General features: G+C 36.9%; 1 protein-coding gene across 1 annotated transcript in view; it reads right to left on the bottom strand.

The window, feature by feature from the left end:
- Window positions 1–18,448: 18,448 nt before the first annotated feature.
- LOC133651425 (rRNA methyltransferase 2, mitochondrial-like) overlaps window positions 18,449–21,277 on the bottom strand; it is a 3,340-nt gene continuing 511 nt past the window's right edge. Inside the window, exon 2 of the mRNA XM_062049376.1 lies at window positions 18,449–19,091. Within this exon, the coding sequence (XP_061905360.1) occupies window positions 18,661–19,091 (431 nt within the window). The 3' untranslated portion in view covers window positions 18,449–18,660. The remainder of the gene's footprint in view (window positions 19,092–21,277) is intronic.

Genomic DNA, 21,277 nt, shown 5'->3' with positions numbered 1-21,277 from the left:
GCCCCCAACCACACCCCCCTCCCACCCCCGACCAAGCCCCCTCCCACCCCCTACCCCCCACCTCCCGATATTGGAGGTCTCAAGGTTGGCAAGTATGTATGTGAGTCAAGGCAGGTGGCTAAATACTTTTGGCAATGTAGCGCATGTGCGTGTGTGTCAGGGTAGTGACACGTTTGTTGAACGGAACAAGATGGAAGGGCGGCCGACCTCTAAAGATGATTGTCTGGGATGAATGGGAGCGCCCGTGCATGTTGATGGAGCAGATAAAAGCTAGATGTGAACAGATGATCCATTTTACTTTTCATTATTTGTTGATTATTCCAACACCTCCTCGCCCGCCCCCCCACGCCCACCTTTTTTTTTTGTGCTATTCAGATTAATATTATGCAGAAATTACTGTAGGCTTTATGTTAATTTGGCCGGCGCCTCGTGGCACCAAGGATGAATGATGATTCATTCACAGGTTAATTCATATTCCTGTGGCCGGCAGCTGCAGACAGAAGTCATTCGAGAGGGAGGGAAACATTGATATGACGGCCACGTCGGATGCTGTGTACTCTATGCCACATTATAGCCGCGCTCATCAATTTTAAAGGGGAACTGCTCTTTTAATGGAATTTTGCCTATCATTCACAATCATTATGTACAAACCCCACAACCAGTGAAGTTGGCACGTTGTGTAAATGGTAAATAAAAACTAAATACAATGATTTGATAATCCTTTTCAACCTATATTCCATTGAATGGACTGCAAAGACAAGATACTTAAAGGCCTACTGAAAGCCACTACTAGCGACCACGCAGTCTGATAGTTTATATATCAATGAGGAAATCTTAACATTGCGACACATGCCGATACGGCCGGGTTAACTTATAAAGTGACATTTGAAATTTCCCGGGAAACATCCGCTTGAAAACGTCGCGGTATGATGACGTATGCGCGTGACGCCACGAGGGCAAGGGAAGTGTTTGGACCCAATTCAAATACCTCTGTTTTCTTCGACAAAATTCCAAAGTATTCTGGACATCTGTGTTGGTGAATCTTTTGCAATTTGTTTAATGGACAATGGAGGCTGCAAATAAGAAAGTTGTAGGTGAGATCGGTGTATTAGCGGCTGGCTGTAGCAACACCAACACCAGGAGGTTATGTTGTGTTTGAGCAGGATAGCAGACGCACTACGGTGAGTACAGCTTTGGCTTCCAAACATTTGATCGTTTGCCCGTACGTGCGTGTCGATATGTGCATGTCACGTACGTAACTTTGGGGAAATATATGTTTCTTGCCGACTCTGATGGCGGCCGGGGTGTCGTCAAAAGCGTACAACGCCCGCCGCCGCCGCCGCCGCATCGAAGTTAGCTTCTATTTTTTTAGCTTCGCCAAGCTGAAAATTATTAATCGTGTATTTACATGTTCATGGTTTAATAGTATTGTTGATCTTCTGTCTATCCATCCAGTCAGGGTTTTTTTTTATTTAGTTTCTATCTGCATTTGAGACTGATGCTATCACGTTAGCTCCGTAGCTAAGTTAGCTTCTATTTTTTTAGCTTCGCCAAGCTGAAAATTATTAACCGTGTATTTACATGTTCATGGTTTAATAGTATTGTTGATCTTCTGTCTATCCTTCCAGTCAGGGTTTTTTTTTAATTTTGTTTATATCTGCATTTGAGCCTGCTATCACGTTAGCTCTGTAGCTAAGTTAGCTTCTATTTTTTTAGCTTCGCCAAGCTGAAAATTATTAACCGTGTATTTACATGTTCATGGTTTAATAGTATTGTTGATCTTCTGTCTATCCTTTCAGTCAGGGTTTTTTTTTATTTAGTTTCTATCTGCATTTGAGACTGATGCTATCACGTTAGCTCCGTAGCTAAGTTAGCTTCTATTTTTTTAGCTTCGCCAAGCTGAAAATTATTAACCGTGTATTTACATGTTCATGGTTTAATAGTATTGTTGATCTTCTGTCTATCCTTCCAGTCAGGGTTTTTTTTATTTAGTTTCTATCTGCATTTGAGACTGATGCTCTCACGTTAGCTCCGTAGCTAAGTTAGCTTCTATTTTATTAGCTTCGCCAAGCTGAAAATTATTAATCGTGTATTTACATGTTCATGGTTTAATAGTATTGTTGATCTTCTGTCTATCCATCCAGTCAGGGTTTTTTTTTAATTTAGTTTCTATCTGCATTTGAGACTGATGCTATCACGTTAGCTCCGTAGCTAAGTTAGCTTCTATTTTTTTAGCTTCGCCAAGCTGAAAATTATTAATCGTGTATTTACATGTTCATGGTTTAATAGTATTGTTGATCTTCTGTCTATCCATCCAGTCAGGGTTTTTTTTTATTTAGTTTCTATCTGCATTTGAGACTGATGCTATCACGTTAGCTCCGTAGCTAAGTTAGCTTCTATTTTTTTAGCTTCGCCAAGCTGAAAATTATTAACCGTGTATTTACATGTTCATGGTTTAATAGTATTGTTGATCTTCTGTCTATCCTTCCAGTCAGGGTTTTTTTTATTTAGTTTCTATCTGCATTTGAGACTGATGCTCTCACGTTAGCTCCGTAGCTAAGTTAGCTTCTATTTTATTAGCTTCGCCAAGCTGAAAATTATTAATCGTGTATTTACATGTTCATGGTTTAATAGTATTGTTGATCTTCTGTCTATCCATCCAGTCAGGTTTTTTTTTTATTTAGTTTCTATCTGCATTTGAGACTGATGCTATCACGTTAGCTCCGTAGCTAAGTTAGCTTCTATTTTTTTAGCTTCGCCAAGCTGAAAATTATTAACCGTGTATTTACATGTTCATGGTTTAATAGTATTGTTGATCTTCTGTCTATCCTTCCAGTCAGGGTTTTTTAAAAATTTTGTTTATATCTGCATTTGAGCCTGCTATCACGTTAGCTCCGTAGCTAAGTTAGCTTCTATTTTTTTAGCTTCGCCAAGCTGAAAATTATTAACCGTGTATTTACATGTTCATGGTTTAATAGTATTGTTGATCTTCTGTCTATCCATCCAGTCAGGGTTTTTTTTTATTTAGTTTCTATCTGCATTTGAGACTGATGCTATCACGTTAGCTCCGTAGCTAAGTTAGCTTCTATTTTTTTAGCTTCGCCAAGCTGAAAATTATTAACCGTGTATTTACATGTTCATGGTTTAATAGTATTGTTGATCTTCTGTCTATCCTTCCAGTCAGGGTTTTTTTTAAATTTTGTTTATATCTGCATTTGAGCCTGCTATCACGTTAGCTCTGTAGCTAAGTTAGCTTCTATTGTTTTAGCTTCGCCAAGCTGAAAATTATTAATCGTGTATTTACATGTTCATGGTTTAATAGTATTGTTGATCTTCTGTCTATCCATCCAGTCAGGGTTTTTTTTAAATTTTGTTTATATCTGCATTTGAGCCTGCTATCACGTTAGCTCTGTAGCTAAGTTAGCTTCTATTTTTTTAGCTTCGCCAAGCTGAAAATTATTAACCGTGTATTTACATGTTCATGGTTTAATAGTATTGTTGATCTTCTGTCTATCCTTTCAGTCAGGGTTTTTTTTTATTTTGTTTATATCTGCATTTGAGCCTGCTATCACGTTAGCTCTGTAGCTAAGTTAGCTCCTATTTTTTTTAGCTTCGCCAAGCTGAAAATTATTAATCGTGTATTTACATGTTCATGGTTTAATAGTATTGTTGATCTTCTGTCTATCCTTCCAGTCAGGGTTTTTTTTTATTTAGTTTCTATCTGCATTTGAGACTGATGCTATCACGTTAGCTCCGTAGCTAAGTTAGCTTCTATTTTTTTAGCTTCGCCAAGCTGAAAATTATTAACCGTGTATTTACATGTTCATGGTTTAATAGTATTGTTGATCTTCTGTCTATCCTTCCAGTCAGGGTTTTTTTTTTATTTTGTTTATATCTGCATTTGAGCCTGCTATCACGTTAGCTCTGTAGCTAAGTTAGCTTCTATTTTTTTAGCTTCGCAAAGCTGAAAATTATTAATCGTGTATTTACATGTTCATGGTTTAATAGTATTGTTGATCTTCTGTCTATCCATCCAGTCAGGGTTTTTTTTAAATTTAGTTTCTATCTGCATTTGAGACTGATGCTATCACGTTAGCTCCGTAGCTAAGTTAGCGTCTATTTTTTTAGCTTCGCCAAGATGAAAATTATTAACCGTGTATTTACATGTTCATGGTTTAATAGTATTGTTGATCTTCTGTCTATCCATCCAGTCAGGGTTTTTTTTAATTTAGTTTCTATCTGCATTTGAGACTGATGCTATCACGTTAGCTCCGTAGCTAAGTTAGCTTCTATTTTTTTAGCTTCGCCAAGCTGAAAATTATTAACCGTGTATTTACATGTTCATGGTTTAATAGTATTGTTGATCTTCTGTCTATCCTTCCAGTCAGGGTTTTTTTTAAATTTTGTTTCTATCTGCATTTGAGCCTGCTATCACGTTAGCTCTGTAGCTAAGTTAGCTTCTATTTTTTTAGCTTCGCAAAGCTGAAAATTATTAACCGTGTATTTACATGTTCAGTCACTGTGAATGTCCATTTCGCGTTCTCGACTCTCATTTTCAAGAGGATATAGTATCTGAGGTGGTTTAAAATACAAATCCGTGATCCACAATAGAAAAAGGAGAGAGTGTGGAATCCAATGAGCCAGCTTGTACCTAAGTTACGGTCAGAGCGAAAAAAGATACGTCCTGCACTGCACTCTAGTCCTTCACTCTAAAGTTCTTCATCCACAAATCTTTCATCTTCGCCAAATTAATGGGGTAATCGTCGCTTTCTCGGTCCGAATGTCTCTCGCTCCATTGTAAACAAAGCGGAATTGTGAGGAATCCTTTGTCTTGTGACGTCACGCTACTTCCGGTAGGGGCAAGGGTTGTTTTTATCAGATACCAAAAGCTGCGAACTTTATCGTCGTTGTTCTATACTAAATCCTTTCAGCAAAAATATGGCAATATCGCGAAATGATCAAGTATGACACATAGAATGGATCTGCTATTCCCGTTTAAATAAATAAAAATTCATTTCAGTAGGCCTTTAACGTTCAAACTGGAACTTCACCATCTACGGTCCGTAATATCATCAAAAGGTTCACAGAATCCGGAGAAATCACTGCACGTAAGCGATGATGTCACGGTACTGCATCAAAAAGCGACATCAGCGTGTAAAGGATATCACCACATGGGCTCAGGAACACTTCAGAAAATCCCTGTCAGTAACTACAGTTTGTCGCTACATCTGTAAGTGCAAGTTAAAACTCTACCATGCAAAGCGAAAGCCATTTATCAACAACACCCAGAAACGCCGCCGGCTTCGCTGGGCCAGAGCTCACCCAAGATGGACTGATGCAAAGTGGAAAAGTGTTCTGTGGTCTGACGAGTCCACATTTCATTATGTTTTTTGGAAACTGTGGACATCGTGTCCTCCGGAACAAAAAGGAAAAGAACCATTCGGATTGTTCTAGGCCAGGCCTGGGCAATTATTTTGACTCGGGGGCCACATTTAGAGAAAAAAATGTGTCTGGGGGCCGGTATATCTATTTTAAGAACACTAGTACAAAACCTCACAATAATGTCTGATTGAATGTTAAAAACGTTATGACAGACCGCCTTAAAAAACATAATGGAATTTAAATGTTTTCTATGAACGATAAAACACTGAATATTGACAAAATATGAATGTGTCACCCCCTTTCGATCGACATATTTTACAATCAAGTGAAACGCAACAAAAATGCAACAAACAGTGAAATATGAACGCGGAGGGTACAAAATAAACCCACCTACAATCTGATATATGTGATACATCACTAAGCTTTAGAACTTTGTTGTGAAAATCTCCTTCCACGTCTGTGGAAACGCTTCCCGCCCACACTGCTCGGTGCCTCGTCCTAGCTGCTGTGACATAGATTACCACAGTAACTAATTAGACGACCATAGTAACTAATTAGATTACCATAGTAACTAATTAGGTTACCATAGTAACTTGTATATCATCCATAAGCGCAGATTCCAACCATTGAAATACCGTATTTTCCGCACTATAAGGCGCACCTTCAATGAATGGCCTATTTTAAAACTTTGTTCATATATAAGGCGCTTTGAATAGACGCTACAATAGAGGCTGGGGTTACGTTATGCATCCCGTAGTTGCGAGACCCGTTGTGGCGCAATATTGGCCCATATATAAGGTGCACCGGACTATAAGGCGCGCTGTCAGCTTTTGAGAAAATTGGAGGTTTTTAGGTGCGCCTTACAGTGCGGAAAATACGGTACTTTTTATCGTTGAAGACTTACAGTCATTAGAAAACATCACTGCACATCATAATGGCAGCTACACTTTCCATCTTAAAGATATAAAACAATTATTTGGGAATGTACGGCGGGCCAGATTGGAAAGCTTCACGGGCCGCATGTGGCCCCCGGGCCTTAATTTGCCCAGGTCTGTTCTAGGCGCAAAGTTGAAAAGCCAGCATGTGTGATGGTATGGGGGTGTATTAGTGCCCAAGACATGGGTAACTTACACATCTGTGAAGGCGCCATTAATGCTGAAAGGTACATACAGGTTTTGGAGCAACATATGTTGCCATCCGAGCAACGTTACCATGGACGCCCCTGCTTATTTCAGCAAGACAATGCCAAGCCACGTGTTACAACAGCGTGGCTTTGTAGTAAAAGAGTGCGGGTACTAAACTGGCCTGCCTGTAGTCCAGACCTGTCTCCCATTGAAAATGTGTGGCGCATTATGAAGCCTAAAATAGCACAACGGAGACCCCCGGACTGTTGAACAACTTAAGCTGTACATCAGGGGTGCTCATTACGTCGATCGCGATCTACCGGTCGATCACGGAGGGTGTGTCAGTCGATCCCCAGCCAGGCATTAAAAAAATAGTCCTAAAAATGAGCGATCATAAATCTTCACTATGACGTCACTATTATTAAGAAAAAATTACCGACAGGATGACGGCGAGAAACACTTTTTATTTCAACAGACTCTGTCGTCAAAACTCCAAACTGCACAGTTCCTGCCTTCACAATAAAAGCTCTGCTTCATCCTGCCTGCGCTAAGAGTCTCAGAAAGCTAGCAAGCTACGGAGTTTGCCGCCAATGTACTTCTTGTAAAGTGTGCACTGTATACAAAGGAGTACAGAAGCTGGACAAATAAGATGCCAAAAACCAACCACTTTCATGTGGTATTGGACAGAAAGGATGACTATTTTTCTCCTCCATTTGAAAATGCGAACGTTATCATCACTACTGTCTGATTCCTATCAAAGCAAGTCATCAGAATCAGGTAATACACCAACTTATATTCTTGTCTTCAGGAAAGAAAGGAATCTATATGTGTTAAACATGCTTGCATTATCTTTAAACACCTTTAACTTGTTAACAATATGTGTTAAACATGCTTGCATGATCTTTAAACACCTTTAACTTGTTAACAATATTAACTATATGTATTAAACCAGGGGTAACCAACGCGGTGCCCGCGGGCACCAGGTAGCCCGTAAGGACCAGATGAGTAGCCCGCCGGCCTGTTCTAAAAATAGCTCAAATAGCAGCACTTACCAGTGAGTTGCCTCTATTTTTAAAATTTTATTTATTTACTAGCAAGCTGGTCTCGCTTTGCCCGACATTTTTAATTCTAAGAGAGACAAAACTCAAATAGAATTTGAAAATCCAAGAAAATATTTTAAAGACGTGGTCTTCACTTGTTTAAATAAATGCATTATTTTTTTTACTTTGCCTCTTATAACTTTCAGAAAGACAATTTTAGAGAAAAAATACAACCTTAAAAATTATTTTAGGATTTTTAAACACATATACCTTTTTACCTTTTAAATTCGTTCCTCTTCTTTCCTGACAATTTAAATCAATGTTCAAGTAAATTTATTTTTTTTATTGTGAAGAATAATAAATACATTTTAATTTAATTCTTCATTTTAGCTTCTGTTTTTTCGACGAAGAATATTTGTGAAATATTTCTTCAAACTTATTATGATTAAAATTCAAAAAAATTATTCTGGCAAATCTAGAAAATCTGTAGAATCAAATTTAAATCTTATTTCAAAGTCTTTTGAATTTCTTTTAAAATTTTTGTTCTGGAAAATCTAGAAGAAATAATGATTTGTCTTTGTTAGAAATATAGCTTGGTCCAATTTGTTATATATTCTAACAAAGTGTAGATTGGATTTTAACCTATTTAAAACATGTCATCAAAATTCTAAAATGAATCTTAATCAGGAAAAATTACTAATGATGTTCCATAAATTCTTTTTTTAAAGTTTTTCTCTTGTTTTTTTCGGTTGAATTTTGAATTTTAAAGAGTCGAAATTGAAGATAAACTATGTTTCAAAATTTAATTGTAATTTTTTTCGTGTTTTCTCCTCTTTTAAACCGTTCAATTAAGTGTAAATATCATTAATTATTAATAATAACATAGAGTTAAAGGTAAATTGAGCAAATTGGCTATTTCTGGCAATTTATTTAAGTGTGTATCAAACTGGTAGCCCTCCGCATTAATCACTACCCAAGAAGTAGCTCTTGCTTTCAAAAAGGTTGGTGACCCCTGTATTAAACATTCTTGTATTATCATTAAACACCTTTAATTTATTAAAAAATATTAACTATATGTGTTAAACATGCTTGCATTATCATTAAACACCTTTAACTTGTTAACAAACACATATATTTCATAAATAAGTAAATATAAATGATATATATGAATGAGGTAGATCCCCGCGACTTGATCAATTGAAAAGTAGCTCGCCTGGAGAAAAAGTGTGAGCACCCCTGCTGTACATCAAGCAAGAATGGGAAAGAATTCCACCTGAAAAGCTTCAAAAATGGGTATGTCATGATTGGTAGTGTCGGAAAAGTAAACGCTGTGATGCTTCTGTGAAGTCAAATTCTTTGTCGTATGTTTAAAATGCCCAAAAACTCGTAAATATTACATGTTATAATGTATACTTACGGTGTGTACATAAAACATAAATGGAGGTTTTGGAGGTGTCCTGGAGCGCTGTATAGGCGGAAAAAAGAGACTCCAATTGGCTCCATTGTTAGCTGACTTTTGCTAGCGTTTATTTACGAGTTAGAATGCGTAAAAAACATAAGTCTTTTTGTCTCTACGACGGTCAGTTCTTCCTGAAAGCTGTCTGGAATTCCACACTCACCTTATGCCAAATCGTTCTAATTTGTCATTACGATTTTATGATTTATGGTATGAAAATTGTCAGGTTCAAACACTGATGACATCTATTAAACAAGACAAGAAGCAAGGAATTAAACAGAGACAGAATTACATTTGGCTCAATTGAGGAGAGACGTCTGGACTGTACTCTTTGGACAGTCTCACCACGCTCTGGTGAAATATTGTACGCCTCCTCTTTTATTTGGACTTTCCCTGATTACATGGCAACAGCTGTTTCTAAGGGACGGGGGTCGTATTATTATTATTATTATTGTTGTGTTTGCTGTTGTTGTTTTTGTCTCTGTGTCTAATCCCCCTCTTGTCCCCACAATTGTCTTACTTTTTTTCTCTTTCTATCCCCTCCTGCTGCGGCCCGGCTGCACCAAATGATAATATAAATACATTTAATAAAGTCAAATACAAATAAGGCAACAAGAGAAGTATCCTACACTTCTCTTTTGTAAAGTAAATCTGAACAGCCGATACGGGCATCTACATCAACTATATCAGTGGTCTGTCTACGTGGATCGATTGGTACCGGGATGCACAAGAAATAAAAAATATTTTTTTTTTTTTTTTTTTTTAAATTAAATCAACATAAAAAACACAAGATACACTTACAATCAGTGCAGTACAGTCCATAAGCACACATGATTGTATTTTTTTATGACAAAAAATATAAAATAATAAAATACCACCCCGGTCCGTGGGACAAATTTTCAAGCGTTGTTGACCGGTCCGCAGTTACAAAAAGGTTGGGGACCACTGAACTATATGATTTGCCTGAGAAGCTGGACAGGACAAAAAATAAATAAAAGAAAAGAAAAATATTTTAAAAAAGAAAGAAAAAAAAAAAGGGACGGGGGTCGTAAACTGCCATCGCCTTTGATTAAAACAGTTCAAAGAAGCGTTGCCTGGAGAGGAGTCTGGTCCTGCTTCCTCTCCGCTTTGTAGTTCTCGGGTCAAGACAATGTCTTTCTGTTGATTACAATACATCAAAGAAACTGGACACCTTCATGTTACTCCCCATCCTACACAGTGGAGTTTTACAAGCCTTCTTTTTGGCAGGATCAAAGACAGCTTTTGTCCTCTCGCCAGGCGAGCTGAACTCAATGTAACACAAAGTTTTGTGACAACAATTATACTGACAATAATAAAGATACAATTTATTGCATGAGTCATGTTTCACCTTTTTTTTATATCAGTGCCATCTTTGTTGATAGTTTCTCTGTATTCATATTGGCCAGCTGACAGTCATGTATACATTTGTCTAATCCGCTGTTAAATAATTGTCTATAAGGTCTAAAGGTTGCAAATGTTTTCCCTGCTGGAGCGTCAAGCGTCACACTGCTCCTTCCCGCCTATTAGTCATGCAAGCCAGTGCGAGTGCATCACTCCCTCTCCATGACAAGAGTTGGAGATTTCTACATGGCCGCCGGTGCTAATTACTAGCATGAGCAGAGCCGGCAAATGTCTTTCCACAAAGCAAATAGCGACAAAAAAAAAGAAAAAGAAAAGTAAGAGCGTAGGACAAACACCGTGGGCCAACTAAGAGGTTCAGTGGAGCTCAGTCTCCAGGCATATGCTTCTCATAAAGGTTTACATATTACTGAGCCAGGGCTGCAGCACCCTGCAAGAGGCCCTCATTGCTGCCTCAACACTGCCACCTATGGGTGATAGCTGTGAAGCACTGCATGTTCCTCAAAAGCAACACAAACTGGAATCACATCATTTAAAGGCCTACTGAAAGCCACTACTAGCGACCACGCAGTCTGATAGTTTATACATCAATGATGAAATCTTAACATTGCAACACATGCCAATACGGCCGGGTTAACTTATAAAGTGACATTTTAAACTTCCCAGGAAACTTCCGCTTGAAAACGTCGCGGTATGATGACGTATGCGCGTGACGTCACGAGGGCAAGGGAAGTGTTTGGACCCAATTCAAATAGCTCTGTTTTCTTCGACAAAATTCCACAGTATTCTGGACATCTGTGTTGGTGAATCTTTTGCAATTTGTTTAATTGACATTGGAGGCTGCAAATAAGAAAGTTGTAGGTGCGATCGGTGGAGCGGCGGACTACAGCAACACCAACACCAGGAGGTTGTGTTGTGTTTTGAGCAGGATAGCAGACGCACTACAGTGAGTAAGCCCGCCGCCGCATCTAAGTTAGCTTCTGTTTTTTTAGCTTCGTCAAGCTGAATATTATTAATCGTGTATTTACATGTTCATGGTTTAATAGTATTTTTGATCTTCTGTCTATCCATCCAGTCAGGTTTTTTTAATTTAGTTTCTATCTGCATTTGAGACTGCTATGCTATCACGTTGGCTACGTAGCTAGGTTAGCTTCTATTTTTTTAGCTTCGAAAAGCTGAATATTATTAATCGTGTATTTACACGTTCATGGTTTAATAGTATTTTTGATCTTCTGTCTATCCATCCAGTCAGGGTTTTTTTTTATTTAGTTTCTATCTGCATTTGAGACTGATGCTATCACGTTGGCTACGTACTAGGTTAGCTTCTATTTTTTTAGCTTCGAAAAGCTGAATATTATTAATCGTGTATTTACATGTTCATGGTTTAATAGTATTTTTGATCTTCTGTCTATCCATCCAGTCAGGGTTTTTTTAAATTTAGTTTCTATCTGCATTTGAGACTGATGCTATCACGTTGGCTACGTTGCTAGGTTAGCTTCTATTTTTTTAGCTTCAAAAAGCTGAATATTATTAATCGTGTATTTACATGTTCATGGTTTAATAGTATTTTTGATCTACTGTCTATCCATCCAGTCAGGGTTTTTTTTAAATTTAGTTTCTATCTGCATTTGAGACTGCTATGCTATCACGTTGGCTACGTTGCTAGGTTAGCTTCTATTTTTTTAGCTTCGCAAAGCTGAATATTATTAATCGTGTATTTACATGTTCATGGTTTAATAGTATTTTTGATCTACTGTCTATCCAGCCAGTCAGGTTTTTTTTTAATTTAGTTTCTATCTGCATTTGAGACTGATGCTATCACGTTGGCTACATAGCTAGGTTAGCTTCTATTTTTTTAGCTTCAAAAAGCTGAATATTATTAATCGTGTATTTACATGTTCATGGTTTAATAGTATTTTTGATCTTCTGTCTATCCATCCAGTCAGGGTTTTTTTTAATTTAGTTTCTATCTGCATTTGAGACTGATGCTATCACGTTGGCTACGTAGCTAGGTTAGCTTCTATTTTTTTAGCTTCGAAAAGCTGAATATTATTAATTGTGTATTTACACATTCATGGTTTAATAGTATTTTTGATCTTCTGTCTATCCATCCAGTCAGGGTTTTTTTAAATTTAGTTTCTATCTGCATTTGAGACTGATGCTATCACGTTGGCTACGTAGCTAGGTTAGCTTCTATTTTTTTTAGCTTCGAAAAGCTGAATATTATTAATCTTGTATTTACATGTTCATGGTTTAATAGTATTTTTGATCTTCTGTCTATCCATCCAGTCAGGGTTTTTTTTTAATTTAGTTTCTATCTGCATTTGAGACTGCTATGCTATCACGTTGGCTACGTAGCTAGGTTAGCTTCTATTTTTTTTAGCTTCGAAAAGCTGAATATTATTAATCGTGTATTTACATGTTCATGGTTTAATAGTATTTTTGATCTTCTGTCTATCCATCCAGTCAGGGTTTTTTTAAAATGTAGTTTCTATCTGCATTTGAGACTGCTATGCTATCACGTTGGCTACGTAGCTAGGTTAGCTTCTATTTTTTTAGCTTCGAAAAGCTGAATATTATTAATCGTGTATTTACATGTTCATGGTTTAATAGTATTTTTGATCTTCTGTCTATCCATCCAGTCAGGGTTTTTTTAAATTTAGTTTCTATCTGCATTTGAGACTGCTATGCTATCACGTTGGCTACGTTGCTAGGTTAGCTTCTATTTTTTTAGCTTCGCAAAGCTGAATATTATTAATCGTGTATTTACATGTTCAGTCACTGTGAATGTCCATTTCGCGTTCTCGACTCTCATTTTCAAGAGGATATAGTATCCGAGGTGGTTTAAAATACAAATCCGTGATCCACAATATAAAAAGGAGAGTGTGGAATCCAATGAGCCAGCTTGTACCTAAGTTACGGTCAGAGCGAAAAAAGATACGTCCATCACTGCCTCTGAAGTCCTTCACTGTAACGTTCCTCATCTACGAATCTTTCATCCTCGCTCAAATTAATGGGGTAATCGTCACTTTCTCAGTCCGAATCTCTCTCGCTCCATTGTAAACAACGGGGAATTGTGAGGAATACTAGCTCCTGTGACGTCACGCTACTTCCGGTACAGGCAAGGCTTTTTTTTATCAGCGAGCAAAAGTTGCGAACTTTATCATCGATTTTCTCTACTAAATCCTTTCAGCAAAAATATGGCAATATCGCAAAATGATCAAGTATGACACATAGAATGGATCTGCTATTCCCGTTTAAATAAAAAAAAATCATTTCAGTTTCAAAAGCTTGGAAACAATATGCATCAAGTACTTTAAATGTATTTGTACATGTAATGCATGAAATTGCATATATTTTTATTCAATATTATGTAATGTAACAAATTGCATTTTTTAAATACAAATAGATGCTTAAATGTATGTAATAATAATGGTTTTCTCATTAATAATGTAATATTTTGTTAAATTTGTATGAGTTTAGGTTGGAAAGTAGCTATAACCTGTATAGCTCGGTTGGTAGAGTGGCCGTGCCAGCAACTTGAGGGTTCCAGGTTCGATCCCAGCTTCTGCCATCCTAGTCACTGCCGTCACTGCTCCCAGTGCCACCCACACTGGTTTAAATGTAACTTAGATATTGGGTTTCACTATGTAAAGCGCTTTGAGTCACTAGAGAAAAAGCGCTATATAAATATAATTCACAATAATAACAAAAAAAGTTTGTAATGTATGATGGCATAATAATGTAACAAATATTATACCATCATACATTACAAACTTTTTTTGTTAGAATAAAAATAAATATCGGATTGACTTATGATTTCTAAGCAACGTATCCATTAAATTGTACATTGTTTAAAAATAACTATAAAAAATAACTACATATTTGAACACCGGAATTTTAACCTAAAAGAAAACAGTAGTAAAATGTTTATATTTAAAAACGCAGCAACCATAGATTTTACAATAATCTTTCACCGGAATTTCACCATAAAATATGGTGGTACCGGTTTTTTCCATTTACAGTAATATGCTGTAAAAAAAAAAAAAAACACGGTAAATTCTACAATAAAATTCTGACTGAGCTGCCAGTCTACATTTTTATTGAATTTAATTTTTTTTTTTACAAAGTACGTCCAAAATTGAATGAACAAATGCATAAGCAAATGTGTGACAATATCATCCTTATCTATTAATATTCATTTATTACTCACTATTAAATGCGGCCCTCTGAGAGTAGCCATAACTGCGACGTGGCCCCTCAATGACAAATGACTTTGACACCCCTGGATCACGGTGATCAGCTGTCAACATTTTTACCTCAATCAAACATGGCGGAAATGTCTGATAGACCAGTGTTTTTCAACCTTTTTTGAGCCTAGGCACATTTTTTTGCGTTGTAAAAATGCGGAGGCACACCACCGGCAGAAATCATTAAAAAACGAAACTCAGTTGACAGTAAAAAGTCGCAATTGTTGGATATGACTTTAAAGCATAACCAAGCATGCATCAATATAGCTCTTGTCTCAAAGTAAGTGTACTGTCACCACCTGTCACATCACGCCCTGACTTATTTGGACTTTTTTGCTGTTTTCCTGTGTGTAGTGTTTTAGTTCTTGTCTTGCGCTCCTATTTTGGTGTCTTTTTCTCTTTTTTTGTTATTTTCCTGTAGCAGTTTCATGTCTTCCTTTGAGCGATATTTCCCGCATCTGCTTTGTTTTAGCAATCAAGAATATTTCAGTTGTTTTTATCCTTCTTTGTGGGGACATTGTTGATTGCCATGTCATGTTTGGATGTACATTGTCTTTGCTCCACAGTAAGTCTTTGCTGTCGTCCAGCATTCTGTTTTTGTTTACTTTGTAGCCAGTTCAGTTTTAGTTTCGTTCTGCATAGCCTTCCCTAAGCTTCAATGCCTTTTCTTAGGGGCACTCACCTTTTGTTTATTTTTGGTTTAAGCATTAGACACCTTTTTACCTGCACACTGCCTCCCGCTGTTTCCCACATCTACAAAGCAATTAGCTACCGGCTGCCACCTACTGATATGGAAGAGTATTACACGGTTACTCTGCCGAGCTCTAGACAGCACCGACACTTAAAAACAACACATCATTTGCAGACTATAATTACTGGTTTGCAAAAAATATTTTTAACCCAAATAGGTGAAATTAGCCTTGCCCCTACCGGAAGTAGCGTGACGACACAGGAGGAAGGACTGCTCACATCTGCACATTGTTTACAACAGCAGCGGCGAGAGAGATTCGGACCGAGAAAGCGACGATTACCCCATTAATTTGAGCGAGGATGAAAGATTTGTGGATGAGGAACGCTAGAGTGAAGGACTAGAGTGCAGTGCAGGACGCATTTTTTTTCGCTCTGACCGTAACTTAGGTACAAGCTGGCTCATTGGATTCCACACTTTCTCCTTTTTCTATTGTGGATCACGGATTTGTATTTCAAACCACCTCGGATACTATATCCTCTTGAAAATGAGAGTCGAGAACGCGAAATGGACATTCACAGTGACTTTTATCTCCACGACAATACATCGGTAAAGCACTTTAGCTACTGAGCTAACGTGATAGCTTCGGGCTTTACTGCATATAGAAACAAAACAAATAAGTCCCTGACTGGAAGGATAGACAGAAGATCAACAATACTACCAAACTCTGGACATGTAACTACACGGTTAATGCTTTCCAGCTTGGCGAAGCTGTTGCCAACGACGCCATTGAAGCTAACTTAGCTACGGAACCTCGACAGAGCTATGCTAAAAACATTAGCTCTGCACCTACGCCAGCTCTCATCTGCGTTCCAGCGATCGACGGTACGACGAAGGACTTCAGCCGGTCCCCGGAGACGGAGGAAGTCAAGGTGAGGTCGTTCGGCTAGCGCGTTTGCTATCCTCAAAGTCCTCCTGGTTGTGTTGCTGTAGCCCGCCGCTAATACACCGATCCCACCTACAACTTTCTTCTTTACAGTCTCCATTGTTCATTAAACAAATTGCAAAAGATTCACCAACACAGATGTCCAGAATACTGTGGAATTATGAGATGAAAACAGAGATTTTTGTATTGTATTCAATGGGCTCCGAATACTTCCGCTTCAACCGTTGACGTCACGCGCATACGTCATCATATCGAAACGTTTTCAGCCAGAAGTTTGCCGGGAAATTTAAAATTGCACTTTATAAGTTAACCCGGCCGTATTGGCATGTGTTGCAATGTTAAGATTTCATCATTGATATATAAACTATCAGACTGCGTGGTCGCTAGTAGTGGCTTTCAGTGGGCCTTTAAAGTGCAGCCCAGAAGGGTAAAATAAAGAAATATGACTAACACATAGATCTTAGTGACAGACTTTAGTTTCACTGACTGCTGCAGATCCCCAGTAATCCTGCCCTGAAGGCGGACTTGCAGGCAGGCACAAAATGTATTTGTGGAACTACATGGGTGTGGAACACGGTTACACTGAGGGCCACATCGCAGTTACGGCTGCCCTAAGAGGGCCGCATGTAACCCTATATAATTTATGAATATAAATGTATAAGAATTCACCTCATGATATTATAAAATTAATTGCTGTGCATTTGATTATTATATTTGTATGACATACACTGTTAAAAAAAAGGATTTTACAGGAAAATTATTTTTACATTTTTACTAATTTAGTGGCTTTTACAGCATATTACTATAAATGGAAAAATGGTACTATAGTTTGTTTTTTTACTGTAAAATCTATTGTCATTTCTTTAGTGTACAATTTGATGAATAACTTGCTTTGATATAACTCAATCAGATATATGTATTTTGTTTTAATTTTAAAAAGTTTGAAATTAAGGATTGTATTGCAGGGGTCACCAACGCGGTGCCCGCGGGCACCAGGTAGCCCGTAAGGACCAGATGAGTCGCCCGCTGACCTGTTCTAAAAATAGCTCAAATAGCAGCACTTACCAGTGAGCTGCCTCTATTTTTTGAATTGTATTTATTTATCAGCAAGCTGGTCTCACTTTGCCCGACATTTTGAATTCTAAGAGAGACAAAACTCAAATAGAATTTGAAAATCCAAGAAAATATTTTAAAAAGACTTGGTCTTCACTTGTTTAAATAAATTCATTATTTTTTTTACTTTGCTTCTTATAACTTTCAGAAAGACAATTTTAGAGAAAAAATACAACCTTAAAAATGATTTTAGGATTTTTAAACACATATACCTTTTTACCTTTTAAATTCCTTCCTCTTCTTTCCTGACAATTTAAATCAATGTTCAAGTAAATTTATGTTTTTTATTGTAAATAATAATAAATACATTTTAATTTAATTCTTCATTTTAGCTTCGGGTTTTTCGCCAAAAAATATTTGTGAAATATTTCTTCAAACTTATTATGATTAAAATTCAAAAAAATTATTCTGGCAAATCTAGAAAATCTGTAGAATCAAATTTAAATCTTATTTCAAAGTCTTTTGAATTTCTTTTAAAATTTTTGTTCTGGAAAATCTAGAAGAAATAATGATTTGTCTTTGTTAGAAATATAGCTTGGTCCAATTTGTTATATATTCTAACAAAGTGCAGATTTGATTTTAACCTATTTAAAACATGTCATCAAAATTCTAAAATTAATCTTAATCAGGAAAAATTACTAACGATGTTCCATAAATTATTTTTTGAAATTTTTCAAAAAGAATCGAATTAGCTAGTTTTTCTCTTCTTTTTTTTCGGTTGAATTTTGAATTTTAAAGAGTGGAAATTGAAGATAAACTATGTTTCAAAATTTAATTGTCATTTTTTTTCATGTTTTGTCCTCTTTTAAACCTTTCAATTAAGTGTAAATATCATTAATTATTAATAATAACATGGAGTTAAAGGTAAATTGAGCAAATTGGCTATTTCTGGCAATTTATTTAAGTGTGTATCAAACTGGTAGCCCTTCGCATTAATCACTACCCAAGAAGTAGCTCTTGGTTTCAAAAAGGTTGGTGACCCCTGTAGTATTGTATTTGTTGCATTACATGCAATACAGTTTAAAATATACTAGATAGCATACAATACATGTATTTCTGTCTGTCACAATGAAAAGGTTACATTTAGTAAATAATAAAATGCTTTATTGACTCATATTATTTCAGGGGTTTATGGAGTGTGACACCTGTGAACTACTGTATTAACCCCGACTGGGAGAAAACACCCACTAATTTAATCAGAAAAGGCATTTTTAACCTCCTGTCCTGAGTTTTTATTTTCAAACAGTGGTGGAAACAAACTGGCAGTGGTATTAAAATCCTCTATCCCTTAACTTTACTGTACTTCCTGGCGAGGAAATACCTCTCCGCAGAGTCCTTCCGGCTTGCGTTTGGCTTTAAACTCTGTACGCTACCAAACGCAAGCGAGAGTTTATCCTGGAGTCCACCGGCCAGGGACCCGTCCCAGTACTTGCACAGGAGAGAACCTCCAGGCCGCAGGATCTTCTCGGCCAAGTCCAGGAGAGAAAAGCACAGCGTGACGACTCTCTCGTGGTCCAGGTCCCGGAAGCCGCTGGCGTTGGGGGCCATGTCACTGAGGAGGAGATGAGCCTGGCCCCCGGGGAGCAGGCGGGAGAGCTTGGCGTGCGTGGCGGGGTCGGTGACGTCGTGGCTGGACAGGAAGTGGGCGCCATCCAGAGCGTGCATGTTTTGGAGGTCAATGCCGAGGACCGTACCACAGGGTAACTTTGAATCTTCAGTTGAAACAGAATTATTTTAAATACATGTAATATTGTTGTATTTAGCTCAATAATTTAATTATGTTGCATTTGTAGTCATATATGCTTAAAAGTAATATATTGTACATTAATGTAATAAGACAATAAGTTAGACTGACCATATGTCCTCTTTTCACCGGACATGTCCTCTTTTGCGGCGGAGTTTCTTAAATGCCTCAAATGTCCGGCATTTTGAGTTAGGGTTGCGTGTATTTTCAATGTACGTTCAGGGTTAAGAAGGGGTTAAAAACAAAACAAATTGTGCGCGCAGCAGCATTGGTGAGGGAGGGGCAGAGACAGAGCGAGAGAGTTATGATAAACGCGCATGCGTCGCCAGGCTCTGCTTTTTATCCATAGATTTATCACATTTAATTTTTTATTATCTATAGCAGGGGTGTCAAAAGTGTGCCCCGGAGGCCATTTGCGGCCCACAGCTAATGTTTTAAAGGCCCACGGCACATTCTAAAAATACTATTAAAATAAACAAAAACATAACAAAAGTGAACATAAAAAAGCTTAAAGGTTAAATGTAGTTTAGAAAAAGTTGCAATGTTGACTAATAAAACAAAGCTGTTTTTTTTCCTCTTTCAAACTGTCATTGCTCAAAATCAATGTTATTATGAATTATTGACCTATCCAAGGTTCCCATTACTTCACATCAAATATTCCACTTTCAAAAATATTTTTGGTGGAAGATTTTGCATATTTTGTGTGTTTGCCATTACAAACATAGTTTTGTTTGACAAAAAAGGGCGGAAAACCAACACAAACCAAAAAAAAAACATTAAAAAAATTAAAACATTTTGAAATGAGGGATAGATCTGAAGTTGATGTAGACTCCAGAGATTTAAGCGTTAAATATAAAATGTATGTATGCCCTGGCACACCATTATCATTTCATGAGCCAAGCAAAACACTTTTTACACTTTTATACTGAAATAAATACACCTACAACTAATTAAATAAAAACAGAGAAAAAACTACCAGCAGTGGTAAAGTTTAGATCAGGGGTCCCCAAACTACGAATCCGGCCCCCCAGCATCCAAGATCCGGCCCACGGGAAGTCCCAAGTTGAAAAAAAAGTGGTTATTTTTTTTAAGTGTTTCCTTTCTAATCCATTTTCTACCGCTTGTTACTCTCTGTGTCTCCTAGCCGCTCAGGCAAATCATATTGTCTAAAAATTCATTTTCCCATCGATAACGTGACAATGTTAAATGTCAAAACGGATTAAAAAGACAATGTATATATGTGTATGTGTATGTATATATATATAAATATATATATATATATTAGGGCTGCAACAACTAATCGATTAAATCGATTAAAATCGATTATTAAAATAGTTGCCGATTAATTTAGTCATCGATTCGTTGGATCTATGTTATGCGCATGCGCAGAGGTTGTTTTTAAAAAAAAAAAAATATTTTTTTTAAATAAACCTTTATTTATGAACTGCAACATGTACAAACAGCTAAGAAACAATAATCAAAATAAGTATGGTGCCAGTATGCTGTTTTTTTTTCAATAAAATACTGTATAGGATAGAAATGTAGTTTGTCTCTTTTATCCGATTATTAATCGATTAATCGAAGTAATAATCGACAGATTGATCGATTATCAAATTAATCGTTAGTTGCAGCCCTAATATATATATATATATATATATATATATATATATATATATATATATATATATATATATATATATATATATATATACAGCCCGGCCCCCGGCCAAATTTTTTTAACCCAATGCGGCCCACGAGTCAAAAAGTTTGGGGACCCCTGGTTTAGATCCATGAAGGAAAGAAGAAAGTGAATGAATGTTTATAACTGAATACATTTACATATGTATACACATTTGTTTTCTTTTTTTTTTTTATGAATTAAGTAACATTTATGACAACCTTTTTCCAAAACACAATATAGAATGTGAGATATAACAGGATAATGCATACGTTTATCTTTTTTTTTTCAAAACGTTTACAAAAAAGTGGGACCCCAAAAATGTACTGTGGGACCCCATTTTTCTGACTTGATGGGGTCCCTGGGACCCCATTTTGAAAATTCCTAGCACCAACACTGCTGTCTACAGAGGAGAAAAAATGCTTTATTTAAATAAATATATTATTTATAAAGCAAGTTCGAGTATCGTTGGCAAA

This window comes from Entelurus aequoreus, linkage group LG06 (genome assembly GCF_033978785.1).
Source record: "Entelurus aequoreus isolate RoL-2023_Sb linkage group LG06, RoL_Eaeq_v1.1, whole genome shotgun sequence".
Lineage (NCBI taxonomy): Eukaryota > Metazoa > Chordata > Actinopteri > Syngnathiformes > Syngnathidae > Entelurus > Entelurus aequoreus.
This window is presented reverse-complemented; position numbering and strand designations above follow the sequence as displayed.